We start from the raw sequence: 21046 nt of genomic DNA, 5'->3' as shown, positions 1-21046 counted from the left end.
TAATATACGGTAAGGTAAGACAGAGGGTAGTAGGGAACAAAGGTCAGGGCAGAGACTGAGAAGTTCCGTGACTTCTCCATTTGTTCTCATGGCTATTTTAACAGAGCCAATACCAGAATCAAGTTCTTCTGGAAGCAGGTTTTAAACTTCTGAGTTTCAGATGCTCAACCATCTGAATCTTATACCTTTTACTTAAAACAATTTGTTTTTTTACTCAAACACTACAGGTAATAAATAGTAGGGAATAGAAGTACTTAGCTTTTGTGTAGGAGTGCTAAAGACCATGAAGGTGAATATTCTTAAGCAGCTTTGAAGCGCTCCAAAATGCACAGGAACTTCTTTTCTTAATGCAGCAACTAGAAGAGGAGGTTCTTAATGGACTTGAGGAAGTTCTGAACTGCTTCCTCCATGTATTAAAAGAGAGGGGTTGAACTTACTAGAACCTCAGTCTGGCTGTAGGGTCTAAACCAGATATTATCCTTCAACTGTTTCAGTTTACCATTTGGTAAGGAAGCTCAGGCATTCAAACAAAGGGAGTTATGCTAGAGTCTACCCCAATTTTGCTCAGGAGAAATGAAACTGAATCAGGCAAAGTTCAAGAGATTCATTGGCTCACTCATCTTCCCAACATTAACTGGACATGTATTGTAGGTCAGAAACAATTAGATGTTGTTGAAAGGACTCACCTTCAACAAGAAATGGAAATACATCATTGTAAGTTTTTTAGACTCATATAGTCTAATAATATCACTTAAAGTTAGGCTGTGATGAGTTAAAACAACACCTAGAGTAAGTTATTGATAATAAGTCAACAAAGAAAAAAACAGAGCCATAAAAATATTCAACTAGTCTAAAGAAAAAAAAGAGGGGGAATAAAGGACAGGAAAGACAGAACAAATAGCTAAATGACAGATCTAAACTTAACCATACCAATAAATTATAATAATGATTAAAAGATTGCCAGATTGAATAAGAAATAGAAACCCAATATATGCTGCTTAAATACACATATTTTAAAAGTAAAGAAATAGATTAAAGGATGGAAAAAGATAATATGCTAACACTTGTTTAAAGAACTCTGGGATGGCTAAAATAGATTTTATTTTATTTTATTTTTTTAAAGAGTTTATTTGTTTATTTGATAGACAGAGATCACAAGTAGGCAGAGAGGCAGGCAGAAGGGGAAGGGGAAGCAGGCTCCCCGCTGAGCAGAGAGCCCCATGCGGGACTCGATCCCAGGACCCTGGGATCATGACCCAAGCCGAAGGCAGAGGCTTTAACTCACTGAACCACTCAGGTGCCCCAGGGATGGCTAAAATAGATTTTAAACCAAAGTATATTACAAGGGATAAGGAAAGTCGTTTCATAATGACAAAGCAGTCAATCAGGAAAAATGATATGGAGATCATTAATATTTAGGCACCCAGCAACAGATCTTCAAGATACAAAAAGCAAAACAATGATAGAGCAAATACAAAAGTACACCCAGAGATTAATAACAATTTATCAAAAACTGATTTAAAAAAGTAGATAACCAATAAATATATGTGAGATCTGAACAATAATGTAAACTCTTTGACTTTTCTGAAACACCCTATTAAACAATGGAGAAAAACAGTCTTTAGAAATGCATGTGGAACATTGACCAGATGGACCATATTGTGGGTGATAAACTAAGCCTCAGTAAATTATAAAAGGATCAAAGTTCTCTAAGTATATTCTCTAATTGTAACAGACTTCAATTAGAAATTAATAACAGAACTCTGAAAAACCCTAAAATATGTGGAAACTAAATAACACATGCTTAATAACCTAAGGTCAAAGGAAAAAAAATAAAATAAAACTTAGTATTTTCAAAAGGATGAAGGTAAAAATTTGTGGGATGCCACTAACACAATGACTAGCAAATGGGTATTTATAGTACCAATACTTAGTTTAGAAAAAAATAGATTTTTCTCAAATCAATGGCTCCCACCTTTTAGAAATAGAAAAAGTATTGTAAATTAAACCCAAGATACCACAAAAAATAGTAAATATCACAGCCCAAATAAATAAAAATGAGCAGAAGGAACTTTATCAACTTGATGCAAGGACCTTCAAAAAACCTTATACAGCTAATATTATACTTAATGTTGAAGAAAAAGACTGGATGTTTTTCCCAAAAGATTGAGAAAAAGACAAGGATGCCCATTTTCACTACATCTTTTCAACACTGTATTGGAGGTTTTAGTAGTACAATAAGGCAAAAAGAAATGTTTTTAAAATCTGCTTAGAAATGAAAAACAAAGTGTATTTTTACACAACAATATTGTTTATGGAAAAATGATCTACAAAATAGTACCACAAGTAGTAAGTTTAGCAATACTGCAGGATACAAGATCAATATTGAAAAGTCATCTGTATTTCAATATACTGGCAATCTAATTTAAAAACTTAGAACAAAATGATACCATCTAGAATAGGACCAAAAATATGAAATACTCAATGACAGATCAGACAAAAAAATGCAAAAACTTGTTAGGAGGAATGAAGAAAGACCTAAATAAAGGGAGGAATATAATATACTCATGGGTCAAAAGACCCAATACTGTTGATCAATTCCCAAATTGATCTACAGATACAATGAAATCACAGTCAAAATAACACTGAGTGTTTTTTAAAGAAAGCCACAAACTGATTTCAAAATTCAAAGGAGACAGCAAAGAACTTAGAATAGTCAAAAGAATTGGAGGGGAAAAAAAAAAAAAAACAAAGCTGGAGAACTACCAGTCCTTGATATGACATGACAAACTTACGATAAAGCTTATCAGAGCAGCACACCTTTGGCATTAAGACAGGAAAACAGATCAATGGAACAGACTAGAGAATCCAAAAATAGACCACAGATACATATACAATTGATTTGTAACAAGAGTGCTAAGGAAATTCAGTGAAGAAAGTTTTTTCAATAAATAGTACTAGAACACCCAGATATTCATACATCAAAAAATGGGACTTTGAGCTATACATAGCTCTAGATATAAGAAATTAACTAGAAATGGATCAAAGATCTAAATGTGAAAATCTAAAACTATAAAACTTCTAGAAGAAGACAAAGAATTCTGACCGTGGGTTCAGCAAAGATTTCTTAGATAGAGCACCAAAAGCATGAGCTATAAAAACAAATTCACCAGTTGGACTTCATCAAAATGAAAAACTCCTGCTCTTTGAAGCACGTTGTTAACAGAATGAAAAGACAAACTATAGACCCAGAGAATATTTACAAAACATATCTCTGATAAAGAAGGTGTAAATAATTTATTATGGTCTTTCTAGACTTGAGAACAACAGGCAACTCAATTAAAAATTGGGTATGTATGGGGGGCACTCAGGTGGCTCAGTTGGTTAAGCACCCAACTCTTGATTTCTACTCAAGTGATGACCTCAGGTTCGAGAGAGATCAAGCCCTGGGGTGGGGTTCCATGCTGGGTGTGGAGCCTGCTTAAGATTCTCTCCCTCTGCCCCTGCCCCCAGCTAATGCATGCACACTCGCAAAAAAAAAAAAAAAAAAATTAAATTAAAAATTGGGGATTCATCAAAGAAAACTTATGGTTGACAAGCACGCAAAAAAATGTTCAACATGATTACATTAGTTGTTAGAGAAGGGCAAATTAAAACCATACTGAAATAACACCTCACCTATTAGAAATAAAAGATAAGTATAATGTGCATGTGTCTAATATCTGTTTTGTGTGGGAGAGAGCCAGACCTCTATTACTATAGGGAATCTGAAATGTCAACTTCTGCTAATATTACCACCCACATGGACCCACCATGGAGGATGCCTATTTATATCCTCTGCACCTTCCTGAATGTAAGAAAGCAAGAAAATGCTTTCCTTCACCGCTACACTGAAGAGGCCAGCCAACTGCTTAGAGAGGGCCTGAGGTAGAGACACTAACAACTGAAGTCAGACTCTGAACCATAAGTCCTCACAGTACATGATTAATGATCCAGACGTAATTAATTGCAGTGAGAAAAAGTATTTAGAAGGAATGTGCGCCATGTATGAAGAATTATCTCTGGCTCTTTCCACCTCTCTGCAGTCTTGCCTCTTGTCACTGGCATGGCTCTGGAGATAGGACAGCAGGGTTCTGGGACAAACGGCTACATGAGTGGACTGAAGGAGGAAGGAGACCTTTTCTGTGACTTGTAGTTTCAGAGACGCTACACTATTCACTAAAACTACAAAATGTCCACAGTATAGGGTGAGCTGAATTACACACATAAGATGCAAACGAGTCTCCATTCTACTTTACAGTAGAGGATGTGAATTTGCTGGGCACGGTAGCAGTCATCCAATGCTGGCAATTTCCATAAAACTAGATAATAAGTTCTGCTTGCAAAGTGAAGAAAATACATACTACGTATTTATGTGTGTGTGTGTGTGTGTGTATACAATGTACATATATATATATATAAATGTATATATATATATATATATACACATTTGTTATAAATACTATGTAAAAATACATACTATGATTTCACTAGTAGCTTTTCTAAAGCTTGATTCATATGTAGATGAATCAAGTTCATATAATGCTGGAAACTTTACTTTTTAATCCTCATATATAAATTTTGACTGTTTGAGTAAAAAAAAAAAAAAAAAAAGTCCCAAAGTGATTTTTATTAAGTTAACTGTATATTTTTTAAAATTGAGGATGCTTACTCAAAACATCTGTAGCCTATTCATAATTTATTACTTTGTATATTGATATTGGAAGTTTGATGACTGTGTATAAACCAAGCAATTAGAGAAATGTTTAAACTTGATGGGTTCTAACCAGTTATATAGGGGATATCCCATTAAATTTGCTAAGTTTGGATAAAATAATTAAAGTGACTCCTAAAAGTTTTAACATTAATGAAGAACTTAGAGAATTCAACTCACCCGAAGCTGTACGAATGAGAGTAACAGAAAAGGATATACTCCAGAAAAACTAGAGGGACAAGAGAGAATATTAGATTGACCAATTAATTGGTTAACTGACACTATTTCTCTTCCAAGAAGATAGATCTTTTAACACACCACTGTATCACTTCTCTCTTGTCAAGTTTCAAAACCAAATATTGTGCATTTTCTGATCACTCTTCAGATATATCTCCTTTGATGCTTCATAAAGCAAACAGAAGAAACAACTCCGCGAAGAAGGCAAATATATAAGTTAATTTTTACTTGCTACACTAAGCCATTACAAGCTGTTTGAAAGGTAGTAGTTCATTTTAATGGACTAATCAATTAAGCAATTCTAATGCATCTGAAATTAACGGCCAGCTGCTGTTTCCATATAGTATATGTATTTGTGAAACAAGCATGGTGACTGTCACTGTGAATTATCAGGGATGAACATCTCAAGAAATGTTACATGGAAGTACAGATATTCAAACAGAAAAAGTGAGAGAAATACACAAAATAAAAACCTTAATTTCAAGAATAGGACTACTCTCAAAACGTGTATCTAAGAGGTAAGCAAACTGTTAAGTCTTTTGCGATCTTAAAATATTGTCTAATCAAGTTGGAAGAAAGATACTCTGGCTCCACGGTGTCGCAAAGGAAAACAGATTCTCTGATTTGCAGGAACCTCCATCCTCAGAGAGGCAGAAGGACCAGCACTCTCCCGTGTGTCCTGAAGATGTAGGAATAAGGCTGTCAACTCAAAGCGAATGAATAGACACTAGGCTTTTTCTAACAACAGTTAGAATGTCTTAAGAGCGATGCTTCTAAAACTAAAAAGTCACTTGGGTGTCAACTTTTAAAAATTCATTTTGGGAGTGCCCAGGTGGCTCGGTCCATTAAGCCTTCAACTCTTAATTCAGCTCGTCACACTCTCAGGGCCCTGGGATCGAGCCCTGCATCAGAATCCACACTCAGCAGGGAGTCTGCTTGAGGATTCTCTCTTCCTCTCCCTCTGCTTCTGGGCTCGCTCTCTCTCAAATAAATCTTTAAAAATTGAAAAAAGTAAATAAAAGTTTATTTTGTATTCAAGAACATCTTTAAGCAAGTTTAAAAGTTACTAAGGAGTGCAAGAACTCCTTCTGAGAGACTCAGTGCAAAACTTGCTGTCTACAAAGAGATGTCCTGTGACATACGTATTTAGATTTTTCTACGGCTATGCTAAGTAAGCCTCACTTTTGAAGTTTTAGGAACAAAATCATCTTTGAATTTCTTTTACTTGAACATAGTTGACACAATGTTACTGATCTGACAAGTTGATACCTTATGCTCTGCGCATCACAAGCGTAGCTGCCACCTGCCACCACCCAGCACTATTACAGAATCACTGATGAGCTATATAATTTTGGGTGCTTGACTGGTCAACTATGTGCCTGCTAGCCCAAGCTCATAATATGAAAAATTTGTTCTTCTGCCTCCAGGTTTTCCCTAAGGCACCTGGTGGAGGGTTGGCCACCAATTCAGATGAAAAATCTCCATATGCCACCTCCATTTCCATAAATAGGTGTTTGCACCTGCCCTCTACAAACAAAATCTGCATCACAAGCACTGGTCGAAGAATATAACCTTCCATTGCCCAATGCCTACTTAAACTCAAACCACCATTTTGCAAAACTATATGCTATAGTAGGTTTTTTCTTATCCCTGTGACTTACTAGGTCTCAACCAGTGATACTGCACAGTGATACTGTTGGCACCGGGCTTCTCAACCTTACATGCACATACGGTCTCCTGAGAAAGTGCTTAAAATACTCCTGGTCTGGGCTCGCCACAAACCAACTGAAAAAAAAAAAGTGTGGGCTCACAGGTTGAGTCCTTTCACACACTCCCTACGGGGGGTTCTTATGCACACACAGAGTTGAGAAGCACCGTCACATTAAAGAGCAGCCCCAGTGTACTGTAATAAGATGCAAACCATGGCACAAATTGATATAAAATGTATTAAAGGACGATGCATAAAATGACATTAGCTTAAATAATACCCCGTTCCTGCTTTAAGCCATGAAATTAAATCGGCTCACACTCATACCATAATTTGTACAATACTGCCAAATTTCGTCATCTCATCCAGTGTACTAGTTAATGATTTAGAACATAGGCTTTGGGGTCAAAACACCCGAGTTCAAATACCGACTCTCCCACTTGCTGAGTGGTCTTAATCGGATTCTCACTTCTCTGTCTCAACCCAGAAATGTCACCACCATTCTCAAAGAGGATTAAATGGGGCGAAGGGTCTGATTTCTTTCTCTTGCACTGAAGTTTCATCTATCTTGTTGCATGACTTAATAGTTAATTTCTTTTTATCACTGAATAGAATTTTATGCACGTACCCCAGTTTGTTCAGCCATTCCTCTGTTGAAGGACCTTTACTGCTCCCGGTTTTTATCTTATTTTTTTTAAAGATTTTATTTATTTGACAGAGAGTGTCACAGCAAGAGAGGGAACACAAGCAGTGGGAAAGGAAGAAGCAAACAGGCTTCCCATGGAGCAGGGAGCCTGATGCGGGGCTCGATTCCGGACCCTGGGATCATGACCTGAGCCGAAGGCAGATGCTTAACTGACGGAGCCACCGAGGTGCCCCTGATTCCCAGATTTTAGTGATTATGAATAAAGCTGTTATAAACATTCCCCTAGAGATATTTACTAATAAACACTTGTGTAAATACCTAAGAGGGCAACTGTTGGGTTGATATGGCATGTCTATGTTTCACTTTAAAAAAATAAATAAATAAAAACCACACCTGGCAAATTGTATGCCCGAAGTGGCTATATAGTTTTGCACTTCTATCAGCAGAGATTAAGTTTCTGTTGTTTTGCATCTTTGTCCATGTTCGTTATTGTCAGCTTTCTTCTCCCTTAGCCATTTTACCAGCTGTACAATGGCGCTATCTCCTTGTGGTAGGGATCTATTTCATGGACGGTGTTGCTCCTCTTTGAATGCAACTGCTATGCAAAATTTTAATTAAAACTCAGATCCCCAGATATCTATTTCTAAAAGTTTAGACTATAAACTTCAGATCATGTAAGCCCTTTGCCTTCACATTAAAAAAGCAAAAAACCAAAAAAAAACTGTTCCTGCTTCCCAGTATAAAAGTAGATAAATATATAGCAAATATTACTAGCAGCTCTATGACCCAGAGAGGATCACCAGTTTCTTCTGTGTATGCACATGGGCTCAGACTATAACCCGTCCCCAAATCCCAAGTTTAAAGCAGGAATGAATCAGGTATGTTTGAGGCACAGAAAGAACGCGGAGTCTGAAGGAAGGATGAGGGTAAGCAAGGTGGCTGAGACAGGGGATGAAATCAGAAGAAGAAATCAGTGCACGTACAGCGACGGACTTCAACGCTGGTGAAATTACCAGGAAGCCTTGATAAACGGACTGCAGCCCACGGCCTTCAGAGTTTCTGGTGCCGCAGAGCCAGTGCGAGGCCTGAGAGTCTGCATTTTGAACAATTTTCCAGATGCTGCTGTTGCGGATTCAGGGTCCCACCCTGAGAACCATTCTTGGAATATGCTACACTACGATGAGGAGTCTGATTTTTATTCCAAACAAATGAGAAGACTGGAATCTTTTAAGGGAGAATGATGTGATTTGCTTTGAATTTTAAATAGATTATAGTAGCTGAAGTGTGAAAGCTAGCTCAGAGGGGACAAGATGATAAATGGGGAAGTAATGAGGAAACTATTACCAGTAAGGAAGGATGGTGTCCTGAATCAGGGTACAGGAGATACTATGACGTGGATAGAGTCGGAATAAATTTAGGGAAAGCTGACAGAACTTGCAAATAGATAGGAGTATTCTATGTCAAGGTCACTGGCTTGAAAACCAACTCTCTGAAAAACTTTATGGGGGTGCTAATCATAAGTTCTATTTTAGAAATATTTAGTTTGAGATAACTGTTAAATGCCACTAGAAATACCAAGGATGCAGACTGGATATACAAATCCAAAGACTGAAGAAAGAAAAAATAAAAAACTGGAAGTCATTAACACGTAAATGATAATTATCATCACAGAACCTACTCAGATCATTAGTATAGTTCAATGGATTTCTAAGTAGGGTGACGATGCGCACGTCCCAGGGCAATGTCTGCAGACATTTTGACCATCTTGACTTAGAATTTGGTGAACTACTGGCATCTGACTGCAGGTTACAGATGCTGCTAGAAAAGCTCCTAGCAACAAAGCATTATCCTGCTCAAAATATCAATAGTCCTGGGGTTCAGAAACTCTAGCACAGAAAGAAAAGTGGTCTTGTATGAAGGGAGCAAAGGGGCATGAGGCTTTTCTCAGACATACAACTGACTGGAAAACATACCATTTACATACCTAACTTAAAACCTGCATATATATGGCCAGTGGAGAAATGAATTAAAAATATCTAAAGCATGGGGTGCCTGGGTGGCTCAGTGGATTAAAGCCTCTGCCTTCAGCTCAGGTCATGATCCTGGGGTTGTGGGATTGAGCCCTGCATCGGGCTCTCTGCTCAGCGGCCAACCTGCCTCCTCTTCTCTCTCTGCCTACTTGTGATCTCTGTCTGTCAAATAAATAAATTAATAAAATCTTTAAAAAAAATAAATCTAAAGCATTACATTATAGCTTTAGACTTAGAATGGCTGCTTTTAAGGAAATAGGGTAAAATTGATGGAATAATAGTTTAAATGAAAAATCCTGATTCATAAATCTGTAAGACCAAAGGTAGTATCCAGGGCTCTTCTGTGAGATTATGCTACCTGTATACTTCTGATGAATGGATCAGTGCACAAATATGTAAGCACATGAATGAATGGTATAGCCTAGCTCCTAAGTCTTAAAAAATACACGTAGCAAGGAAGCAAAAAACAAAATCCAGAATGTGAATACTGACTCAATCTCTAGAGTGTGGGTACAGATTCACAAAATTCCTAGAAATAGAAATAATCTCAAGGAGGCAGAAGAGAAGGTTTTGCAATGAATAGTCACAACTTTAGGGGAAAAAAATTCCAATATACCCAATGATCCCAGTATCTTTCAACATCTAGCACTACATAAGCTGTCAGTCTTCACCAGAAATTTTCAAGGAAGATTTGCGAAGGCTTTAACCTCTGGAAGACACCTATGAATTCAGTCTTCAGATCTGGGTAAGAAGAGACCCATGTGACAGAAGATAACTTCGTAGCCTTCGCACTGAAGTCCATCTACTTTATAAATGAGACTGCAGATGAACTTTCACACAGAAAGGTGTTAAGATCACAAATCTACCCTAATCTGAATGCTTTTTTAACTGTCAGAAGAAGCTGAGTACAGTGGAGAAATACTGGCATTAGAGGATATATTCTAGGTATGAAGTGAATGCAGCATAAAAAATTCAATGTTTGGGGCGCCTGGGTGACTCGGTGGGTTAAGCCTCTGCCTTTGGCTCAGGTCATGATCTCAGGGTCCTGGGATCAAGCCCCTCATCAGGCTCTCTGCTCAGCAGGGAGCCTGCTTCCCCAACTTGCTCTCGGCCTGCCTCTCTGCTTACTCGTGGTCCCTCTCTGTCAAATAATTAAATAAAATCTTTAAAAAAAAAATTCAATGTTAAAAGATGTGTGGAAAGGACCTCACAGGGAAAATAGGAGAGGTAAGAGAGATGTAGCCTTAGGTATTCTGTAATCAGTCTGATCATAACGGACCCAAACAGAGGATTCCAAATCTCAAGATGCTGCTTTTAACTCATCGACACAAATGTTTAAATGAGAATTCTCTCTCACCAAGAAGGACAAGTTGGCTTGTCCTTCGCATCCACTGACCAGTTCGTGGTAAGAAAAGTGGGTCTCCGACTGTGATCTTACATACACAACATTTTCATACCCAAAGCCTGTCACACTACTTTCTATATTATTGACAATTATGTTTAATAAATTGGAGCTGTAATCTGGGACTGTGGAAAACTACAAATACATTGTTTTACACAGTTTATGAACAGAAAATTCACACACTACCTACCAGTGTACTTTAACTATGACTCGAAAGAAGTAAAAATTGTGTGACCTTGAACACACAGGGTTGAGCAGAACTCACCCTTCCCAGCTCTTTATCTTCGAGGGCCAGGACCCCAGTGCTTTCCGTGAAGAGTTTTACTTTGACCACAGGCCGAGGATGGGTGGTGGTAAAATCACCTTGAGTTCCCCATCTGCAATAAAGGAACAAAGATTTTCTTGAAGATGCAGCATTAATATTTTTTCCAGCCAGATGTATCTCCTTAGAAGTCCCATTAAAGCAATACAGAATCTTTCGCAGCTCAATGAGATTTTTGTCTTTGCTTTTGTTTTTGACAGATGGCACAGTCAAGAAGAAAAATAACAGTAAGTTTTACAGCTTATAATAATTTCAAAGCTGTTCTAAAAATTAGCACATTAGAGTATAAAAGACAGTGTGCAGTGAGAATTTAGGTTAAGGTAAAGATATGTAGCCACTGAAATGTCTTATTTATTCAAATATAAATTATAACCCCATTATTACAGATGCCTGGGGGAAATTACTAAAGGTTTGTTTATATAGGAGACGGTTTCGCGGAAGCCTTTGTTTGCATGCTGAAGACTTTACCCCAACACTTCTTGGAAAGTCTATTAAGTTATATGATTTTTAAAAGCTCCTACCAAAAGGAAAGAAATAGGCATTATAAAAATATGAACGTTTTGCAGTTAATTTCCCAATACACTCTCCCAGGCATGGAGTTAGTCTGTCGACATCTGGCTTTTCAAATCATCGTAACAAAATAACATTTTTCTTGGCTTATCTTTTAATTAGTAGCATCTCAGCTTTACCACACACCAATTTATCCTAGCGTATTTACAAACACAACTGGCACACACCTGATATTAAAAAATCTTATCAATACTTCTCCTAACTCTGAGATCGCAGACATGCGATGCAGCACAGCTGGAAGAAAATGCCATTGAGGAAAACACACAAAAGTGGGATTTAACAAAATAAGGAGCCCCGCTACAAATAAATTGCCATATAAAAATATGGATTTTCTTATACTGTTTTTTTTTAAAAATACATTTACCCTTTTCAAGGCATTATTTGAACTTTATTTTATAAACCATATTCAGAAAGCCTGGGATAGACAAAAAAATGGGGAAAAGTCTAATAAAAATTGAGTAACTGTGACGTCTTCCTCTCCTACTGCGGCAGTGATAACAGCATAATGTGAGCATAGTAAAGTAGAGGCCATTTCAGGGACCGAGGAAACTAGTATCCAGAGGCAATTTGTTCTCCTGAAATTAAAGTCATGTGCCAGAGGGAAAAGAGGGGTTCAATTAAAATGGAAAAGAGGCCTAATTTTTATTTGAGATGTCTAGAAAAGGTTTAGCCAAGAATTTTTGCCATTTCTTAGAATTAAGATGGTCTGAGATAAAGTAGAGCTGAAACAAGACTATAAATGAAAATGGATTCGAATTAAGGGAGAAAAATTCTCAATTCAGTGTGTGGGATCTTTAGCCTTGAACGGTCAAGGCCATCCAGGTGACAGCTCCGGAATAGATTCCCGGGACATATTCATCTTTATTTGGAGCCATGTGATTAAATATGGCAAACCAATCCTTTGCGACATTGTCTTTCAGCTGAAATCAACGATCTGTCGTCGTCATGTGCACACAGCCTAATAGGTCTACACAGAATTTGCTCATCTTTTAAACTAATTCTCTTCATAAGCATTCCTTTGTTGGCTTTTTCCTCTAATGTCAAAATCCCTCAAAAGTACTTATACTGTATTCTACGACTGTTTGCAATTCCCCATCTACATCAAGGCGCAGTTCTCCAAAGAGAAAAATACTGACGACCCCGCGAACCATCACTGGGGGACGCAGTGAGTTTCATCTTTTACCCCATCTCCCTGCCACTTTACATGAAGGGAAAGGCATGTTCTCTTCTGCAGCACCGATACTAAAACTGGAACAATACAGACAGGATTAGCGAGGCCCTGCACAAGGACAACACGTGAAGGGAAAAGTGCTGCCAGTTCCATTAGAGTAAGACAAATGAAAACTAATATGTATGTAAAGAACTGTGCTCACTCATGATCCTGTGAACTCCCAGGAAACTGCCTTCTATTTCAGATCCTTCAAGAACACACATCTTCAACAACTATTCTTTGATAGTTCCGGACGGGCCACTCCAATATATGCCCCATTTTAGCACAGGGAGTACAGTAAGGAGAGTCTGACTCTTTCTTTGTGCCCCTAAAACCAGGAAATACATCTCCCACATGAAAGGTACCTTCCCCAGCCATCCGTACGGGAAGGTAGAAAACATCCTTATTACCAGAAACAGGGACTTTAAGGCCAAAGAGACTGTATAAGCAAACCTCATTACTTCTTTACTAACTTACCATCCCCAGAGCTCAAGCTTCTGTCAATTCTTCATAAATTTATTGTTTGTCTAAGAAATATTAAAGCAGCTTGCTTTGGTCACTTCTTGGAGCCTCATATTTCATGTACATTCAAATTAAATTTGTTTTTCTCCTGTTAATCTGTCTTACGTCAATTATTAGACCAGCCAAGGAAACTAGAAGGAAAATTTTTCCACCCCGACATCTCTAAATCTTTATTCACTAGATACTGCTTGTTTACTCACTAAAAACATTTAATTATGTAAATAATACATTAAGGGTCCAAAATGAGTGGCAGTTTAAAGAATAAATATCAGCATTCCCACTACTCAGGTTCAGAGGAAGACCATAACCAGTATATCAGAAGCGTCCTCTTTGTGCCCTGGTCACATCTTCCTCTCATCCCAACCCCCCCCCCCCCACTACCACTAGAGTAGCTAGGATTCTGGGTTCTATATTGATAATTGTCTTAAATTTCTTTTTAGATATCCTTTATCTAGCAAGGTAAAAGTACTATCTCTCAACAAGCTAGAGATTTTGATAACTTCCTTTCATATTTTTGTCAACATTTGGTATCCTATTTGGTGATGTAAAATATTTAATAGTAACCATGGCCTTTGAATATGCACTATCTTTTATCACTGAAGGCCATGGTTACATTTCTACCATTAGACTTGTGTAAAATTAGAGAACATTGTGCTAGGAATGGTAATAAGGTACAAAACATGCTTAGAGAAGTCACACAAGGGACCTAATCAACATATTCCAAGTATACCAATAATTTATTAGAAAACAGAGAGCTTAGAAGTTACCAGGAAGATATTAGTAAATTAGAACTTGAAAAGCAATCCCGGATATCCATTCGGAAAACCTATGCCAACAAAGGCAGGCTACTACTGGACTGTCACAAGCCTCAGTAGGCAAGCCACAAGAATTTTTTGACCTATTAGGTCTGGGACTAGGAGGTCTGGGACCTCCTGAGACAAGGACAAGCAATGTTAATGGCCAGCTCCTGTGAAAGAAGGGAGAAACATTTAAAAACATGCTTTCAGGCAGAGAGAAGCAAAGGCACAAGGATCCCGGCAGATCCTAACTGTAAAAGCCAGAGGACTAAACTTTTATGATATTTGACAAAAATGTGCAGTTTTAAAGGTGTGCATAAATATAAGTATAGTGGTATTTAATAGTCCTTATAAAGCCTGACATTCTAGAATACAAACTGATACCCCCTTGATAATTTCTCTTATAAAAGCTAAAAGTAAAAAGATACATACAGTTAGAAAATGCTTATGAATTCTACAATAAATGAATTAAAAACAAAAGTCCTCCCTCCCACCCCATCCCCCAAAAAGGCAAGGAAGGAGGGAAGAAGGTAACAGGTGAATATTTTCGGTATTCACCAAGATATTTCCTTGTTTTCTACCTAATTGGCATGTTTAAACACTTTCAGGAATTAATACCAGTCATTATCTTCCTACTATTTTCTCTGTATTCTGTGATAAAAGAATACATTACCCTTGCTGTCAATTTGCTTTGACTCAAAATACATTGCTTTTTTCTACTTCTGTGAATGTATTATTTATGAGGATTCAGACTTCCAATGTAAATCTTCAAAAGAATAAAATATCTACAAAGCACCTTTATGAGGACAGCAGGACTTCCTGGCTATGAAAACAGAGTGGTTCACACACCGACTGAAATAGCTGACATTAACTATGTATTTGCTATTACATTAAGTGTACTGGAAATTCATATCATGCACCAAAATATATGTACATGTCTATTCATCCAGTAAGGCTGTTTCTAGGAATCTGCCCTAGCAAAATAATCATAAGTACTGGAAAAATAAGCAGGAACATATTCAGTACAACATTATGCGTAAAAGCAAAAGCAAGCAACTGAACTATCAAAGATGAAGGGAAGATTATATAAATTTTGTGGCATACAATGGCATATTTGCTGCTCCTTAAAATGATGCCTATGGAGGTGATGTAAGGCTAGGAGTGATGTAATGTGGCGGGGGAGAAGGGGAAGAACATAAAACAATCTGGGCCTCTTCTTTCAAAAAACTGAGTACTTTAAATTTGTCAGACCATAGTCTAGTGTCAGCGACCAATGTCCCTAGTCTCTTGGAATTGACATTCTAATAGCTGATAGGCAACAATAATTTGAATATATACTGTAACATATAACCTCTGAACCTTGCCCTGTGTACCTGACACGCTTCTACGAGTATCTATAGGACTAGATTCGAACCGTGACCTAAAAGGATTCTCAAAACTTACTAGTATATTGGTTTCAAAGTATGTTGAAAATCATTAACAGTGCAATAGTTATCAAAAGTCATCCAAATCCCTTGGTTCAAAATTGTTATTGAGCACGTATAATGCAAACATGATGACAGAAGCTACAACTTCAACCTACATTCCTTGTCTATGACCAGCACTGAAGAACAGGGCATATGGAACTTCAAAAATTATTTCATCTATCTATCTCTCCATCCTTTTATCCATCCATCTGTGACAGGCATTGGGAAAGGGCAGGCATTAGAAAATAAGAATGATAAAATATCAAAACAATAGATCCTGTTCTAGATGACCTCAGACTGGCAGGGAAAAAGACATATAAACTCATAAATATAATAAATCCAATCACACAGAATTGAGCAGGGTTCTAAACTGCACTTTTAAAAATTACTTCAGAGACTGAGCCTTTTCTCTTTATTAGTCATCTGAATTTCTTTTATGACTTGTTCTTTTATTATAGTTGTCCCTTTATATATTACATTAGGCCTTCTTTCTCTCTAGTAGAGAGAGATTAAAAAAAAAAAAAGATTAAAAAAAAAAAAAAGAACCTCTAAAGATAAAGACATGGACCGTTTCTGATACCATATATGGAAAATATTGTCACAGCTGGTTACTTTCTATTTAACTCTTCTCGTGGCTTTTAAAAATATATATATAGTTTTAAAATATTAGATAGCCGCATTTTAGCACTTTGATTTATAGTTTCTGATTTTGACTTCCTGCTTAAAGAGTCTTTACTTAACCAAAGGTTATATAAATATTAACCTTATTTCTTCAACATGCTTCTACTGTTTAAATCTTCAAGTTATCTAAAACTTAACAGCGATGTTAAATGGCATTTTACCTTAATTTTTCATCTATCTGGAACTCATTTACTTTAGAAGTCAAATTATATTTATGCTATTATTATAAAAACTATTATAATAAGAACTGGGGTTTGATGCTGAAATTTGTCCTAAAAGTCAATCTCCTGAGCTGTACTATACCGTCTGAATTCTCATGGCTTTACGAGATGTTAGGATACCAGTTAGAACAAGAAGGAAATAGATGTTTCCAACTTACTATATTTCTTTTCAATAAAAAGGGAATTCTCTCCATTTATTAAAACCTATTCTATTATCTTTTGATAAAGTCAAACTTTTTTCTACTATGTAGTTCCTACACATTCTGTGTTAAAATCATTTCATAGTATTTTATATTTTGGGCTTCTAAAGAATATGTGTCCTTTATACCGATGATTGCTGGTATACAAGAAAGTTAAAAACTTTTTACAAGTAATAGTTTTGCCTTATTTTCAATCCAGTGATTGCTTTCAAATGTTTCTTTACCAAATTACCATTAATTCTATTACAAAAATTGAGTCATTAAAATCAACAATGATCTATAATTCCAAATACATCACTTATTTTGTAAGAGAAAACATGAACTAAGGATCTAACTACAGGGGCACCTCTGTGGCACAGTCAGTTACATATCTGACTCTTGGTTTGGGCTCAAGTAGTGATCTCAGGATTGTGAGATCAAGCCTCTTGTCTGGCTCTGTGATCAGAGGGGAGTCTACTTGGGATTCTCTCTCGCTCTCTCCCTAGCCCCTCCTGCTTGTGCTCTCTCTCAAATAAATAAATCTTAAAAAAAACAAAAAACAAAAATAAACTCTAACTACAGGGTAAAATAAAATTCTTAAAATTTATCCAAGATTATTTGCTTCAGTAAAGTTGAGGCTCATAACTTCAATATTCCAACACCAGATTCTGGTGGCACTGACTTAGATATTCACTTAGGAAGTAGGAATTCTTCTCAAGTTTTCAGCAATCATGTGGGTCTAAGGTCTCTTTCTGCTGCCCACAGGGGATTTGTCCCCCACACTGATTTAGAGTCACCGCATTCATGATAAGCCATCAGGATTGCTTTGTGTTACTTTTAATTACTCGTATATGGTGACAAGGTGGATGGACACTCTTCCCAAGCTCTTGAAGAGGGACCAAGAGGGAAAAGCTATGCTTGAGAATGGAAGGCAGCGAGTCGATCAGGAAGGCCTGATGCTAGGTATCTTCTGGAGCATCAACAAGTCCTGTCTGCTGCTGAGTGCCTTCCTGGGACCCGGATGCAGGCAAACCTGCCTGGATGACTGAGAGCCCACAGCTGTGTCCTAGCTCACATGGCTCTACGTAGGGGAGCTTTAGCAGGCTCTGGATGCGTAAGGAAAGCTGCACCCCTTGCCTGTATCTGTGGGTGTCTTTCTGTCATTGTCCTGCTTACAACAGTCAGGAAAATGCTAACACTATAATGAAAAAGATGTGTATGCAAAACAGGTACATTAGTAGGACTTGTAAAATATACAAATAAAGGCAAGATGTCACTATAATCTACATACAGGGCTCTCCCTCCTTCACTGAATAACTGAAAATTGAGACGTTTAAAAAGAATTACCAAGAGTCTCTTAAAAAGTACAAATTAACTACGACCCTGAAAGCAGTCTCAAAATCATATTAGGCACTGAACAAATTCTTTTAAATACAGCATTTCTGGTTAATAGGAATAATGAAGGCAGCTTTATGGAAAGCTCTTTCTCAGAAGAAGACACTTTTGGAAGAGCAGCTTTTGATATTTAAAAAGTTCAACACTTCTGTGCCATTTCCCAGGGCCCCGCTATACTGGTGGACTTAAACCAAAGAAAAAGGATAGAAGGCGGAGGATAATGACATCCTACAGATACATGCACAGATGGCACAAGAGGTAAAGGGACTTATTTGAAAACTCAAGCATCTGATTGCAATAAGTTGCTGGAAATTCAGTCTGGACCTTAACTATAAGGCCGCAAATATAGATACAGATCTGAGAGTTATCCACAGAGTTGACAGTAGAAAGGATGAATGTACCTATGAAGAGTGTCCTTTAAAAACTCCATGACGAGGGACGCCTGGGTGGCTCAGTTGGTTAAGCAGCTGCCTTCGGCTCAGGTCATGATCCCGGTGTCCTGGGATCGAGTCCCATATTGGGCTCCTTGCTCGGCAGGGAGCCTGCTTCTCCCTCTGCCTCTGCCTGCCATTCTGTCTGCCTGTGCTTGCTCTCTCCCCCCTCTCTCTGATAAATAAATAAAATCTTTAAAAAAAAAAAAAAAAAAAAAAAAAAAAACTCCATGACGATAGGAATTTGTATCTTAACAAATCCAGGCCTGTCTATACTATGTACTTCTATCCATGTGTGTGATGTGTGTACCCAAACACAGGTTTTTATTTATTTTTAAATAAATGGGATATTCAGATTGTTCTGTTACTTGTGCTTTTACATAACACTACATATTGATCTTCTTTACACAATTTTTAAAAAGGATTTTATGTATTTATTTGACAGACAGAGATCACAACTAGGCAGAGAGGCAGGCAGAGGGGGAGGAGGAAGCAGGCTCCCTGCTGAGCAGAGAGCCCGATTCGGGGCTCGATCCCAGGACCCTGGGATCATGACCTGAGCCAAAGGCAGAGGCTTAACCCACTGAGCCACACAGGCGCCCCTTCTTTACACAATTTTAAGACAGTAAAGCATTCCCCCTCCCTTGTACGGCTGTTCCAGAATTTATTCAGTCGCTCTTCTACTGATGGACCTTAACGTTGTTTCCAACTCTAACTACTACAAAAGTGCTGCAATGACACCTTCATATATTACAATTGTTTTTACATAAATATTGAAAGGACAAAAACCGGGGCACCTGGGTGGCTAGGTCCATTACGTATCCAACTCTTGATTTCAGTCCAGGTCACGATCGCAGGGTCATGAGATCAAGCCCTGCTCCTGGCTCTGCACCGGGCATGAAGCCTGCTTGGGATTCTCGCCCTTGGCCTTGGCCCTGCCCCCACCCCCAACTCACGTGCGTGCTTTCACACACTCTCTCTTTAAAAAAGGAGAAGAGAAAACCAAGTACAGAAATCTAAGATAGCCAAGATTTTAAATTATTCTTAAATAGAGAAGAATATACTAAGTCATTCTAAAAGTTGATTCATAAAATATATACCTATGTAAATAAAATGTAGTATAAAGAGCCCTGTCCAATAAAAGTACAAATTTTAAAATAATTCACTGTAATATAAAATCCAAGTTTGTTAGGATTTCAAAACTTTATTGTAAACATCCTTCACTTTCAGTTTTAATAACCTGTAGGACAGATTTTAAACTTCCTTTAAAAAGACATCGAGTGTATCAATAAAACAAATTTCCTATATACATTGAATGAAATTAGTTTAAGTTGGGTGATCAATAGTGTTTATAAAAAACTGTTTTACTTATTGCTATTACTGTTGTTGACATACCTTAAACATACTTGAAGTTTCAATTTGGTATCAAATTTGAACCACAGAGCTCCAGTAATATGCCCAAGGCAATATAGCTATGCCAATGAATGAAATCATGGCATGGCTTTCTAGGCCATAAAGATAACAATTACTTGACAAATTACATTATTACTTAGGAGAAAGTATTCCATTCTGTTCTTTCAACAAAAATCAAAGGAATTACTCTGTATAGCTATACAATGATAGCAGCCCACAAGGAAATTAATTACACAAATATAGCAAGATTCTGAGTAGTTTCAGGTGAAGATGTGTGTGTGTGTGGGGGGGGGTCAGATCAATTAAAAAAATAATAATAAATCAGTACCAGTACCAGAGCTCTTGCCCACAGCAGAGTATAATGGTGGAGAGACAGTTAAACAGGGCAGACACCAGAGAGAGTTTCGGGACTCAAAGACCAATTCCAACATGCACAGGGAGCCTGGGCGAGCACCTTCAGCATAACTTGATACTAGTTTCCTCACCAAAGTGATGAAGTGCAAATGAAGGCAATTATGTTAACACCCACAATGGCACAGCGCCTGTCATACAGAAAGTGTGCATGGAATGACTATTAGTAGTAGTATCCAGGGTAGTACTATTTTAGCTTTACTGCACAGGCAAAAAGGATACGTACCTGAAAAAAAAAAAAAAGGATAGTTTGGAACATGAAAGGTTAATCAACTTTATAAAAAGGCAACGCTAAAATCCCAACAATGTAAGAAACTACAAAGAGAGAGGCTTCCACTAATAACAACATGTGACAAAAAAGAGGACACAGAGAAAGAAAGAGGGGGAGGCAAAGGAAGAGATGAGGGGGTGGTGAGGTGAGGGGGAGAGAGATCGGTAAGAGGCCAACTCAGGATAAGGAGAGTTATAATCTGAGTGTTCCTCTAAATCTTAAGTTTTTGCACATTACTTTATTTAATCTTCCTTTAAAAAACAATTCAGTCATTGGGGCACCTGGGTGGTGCAGAGGGTTAAGCCTCTGCTTTCAGCTCAGATCATGATTTCAGGGTCCTGGGATCAAGCACTGCATCATCGGGCTCTCTGCTCAGCAAGG

At 37.6% G+C, this 21046-nt stretch overlaps 1 protein-coding gene across 1 annotated transcript in view; it reads right to left on the bottom strand.

Annotated features, from left to right (window-relative positions):
- Window positions 1–21046, bottom strand: part of CADPS2 (calcium dependent secretion activator 2) — a 453461-nt gene that overhangs the window by 234548 nt on the left and 197867 nt on the right. Inside the window, exons 4-5 of the mRNA XM_082692417.1 lie at window positions 12823–12947; window positions 11042–11153 (exon numbers count right to left, since the gene is read on the bottom strand). Coding sequence (XP_082548543.1) covers window positions 11042–11153; window positions 12823–12947 — 237 coding nt within the window. The remainder of the gene's footprint in view (window positions 1–11041; window positions 11154–12822; window positions 12948–21046) is intronic.

The sequence above is a fragment of the Mustela nivalis genome (assembly GCF_964662115.1).
Source record: "Mustela nivalis genome assembly, chromosome: 12".
Taxonomy (NCBI): Eukaryota; Metazoa; Chordata; class Mammalia; order Carnivora; family Mustelidae; genus Mustela; species Mustela nivalis.
This window is presented reverse-complemented; position numbering and strand designations above follow the sequence as displayed.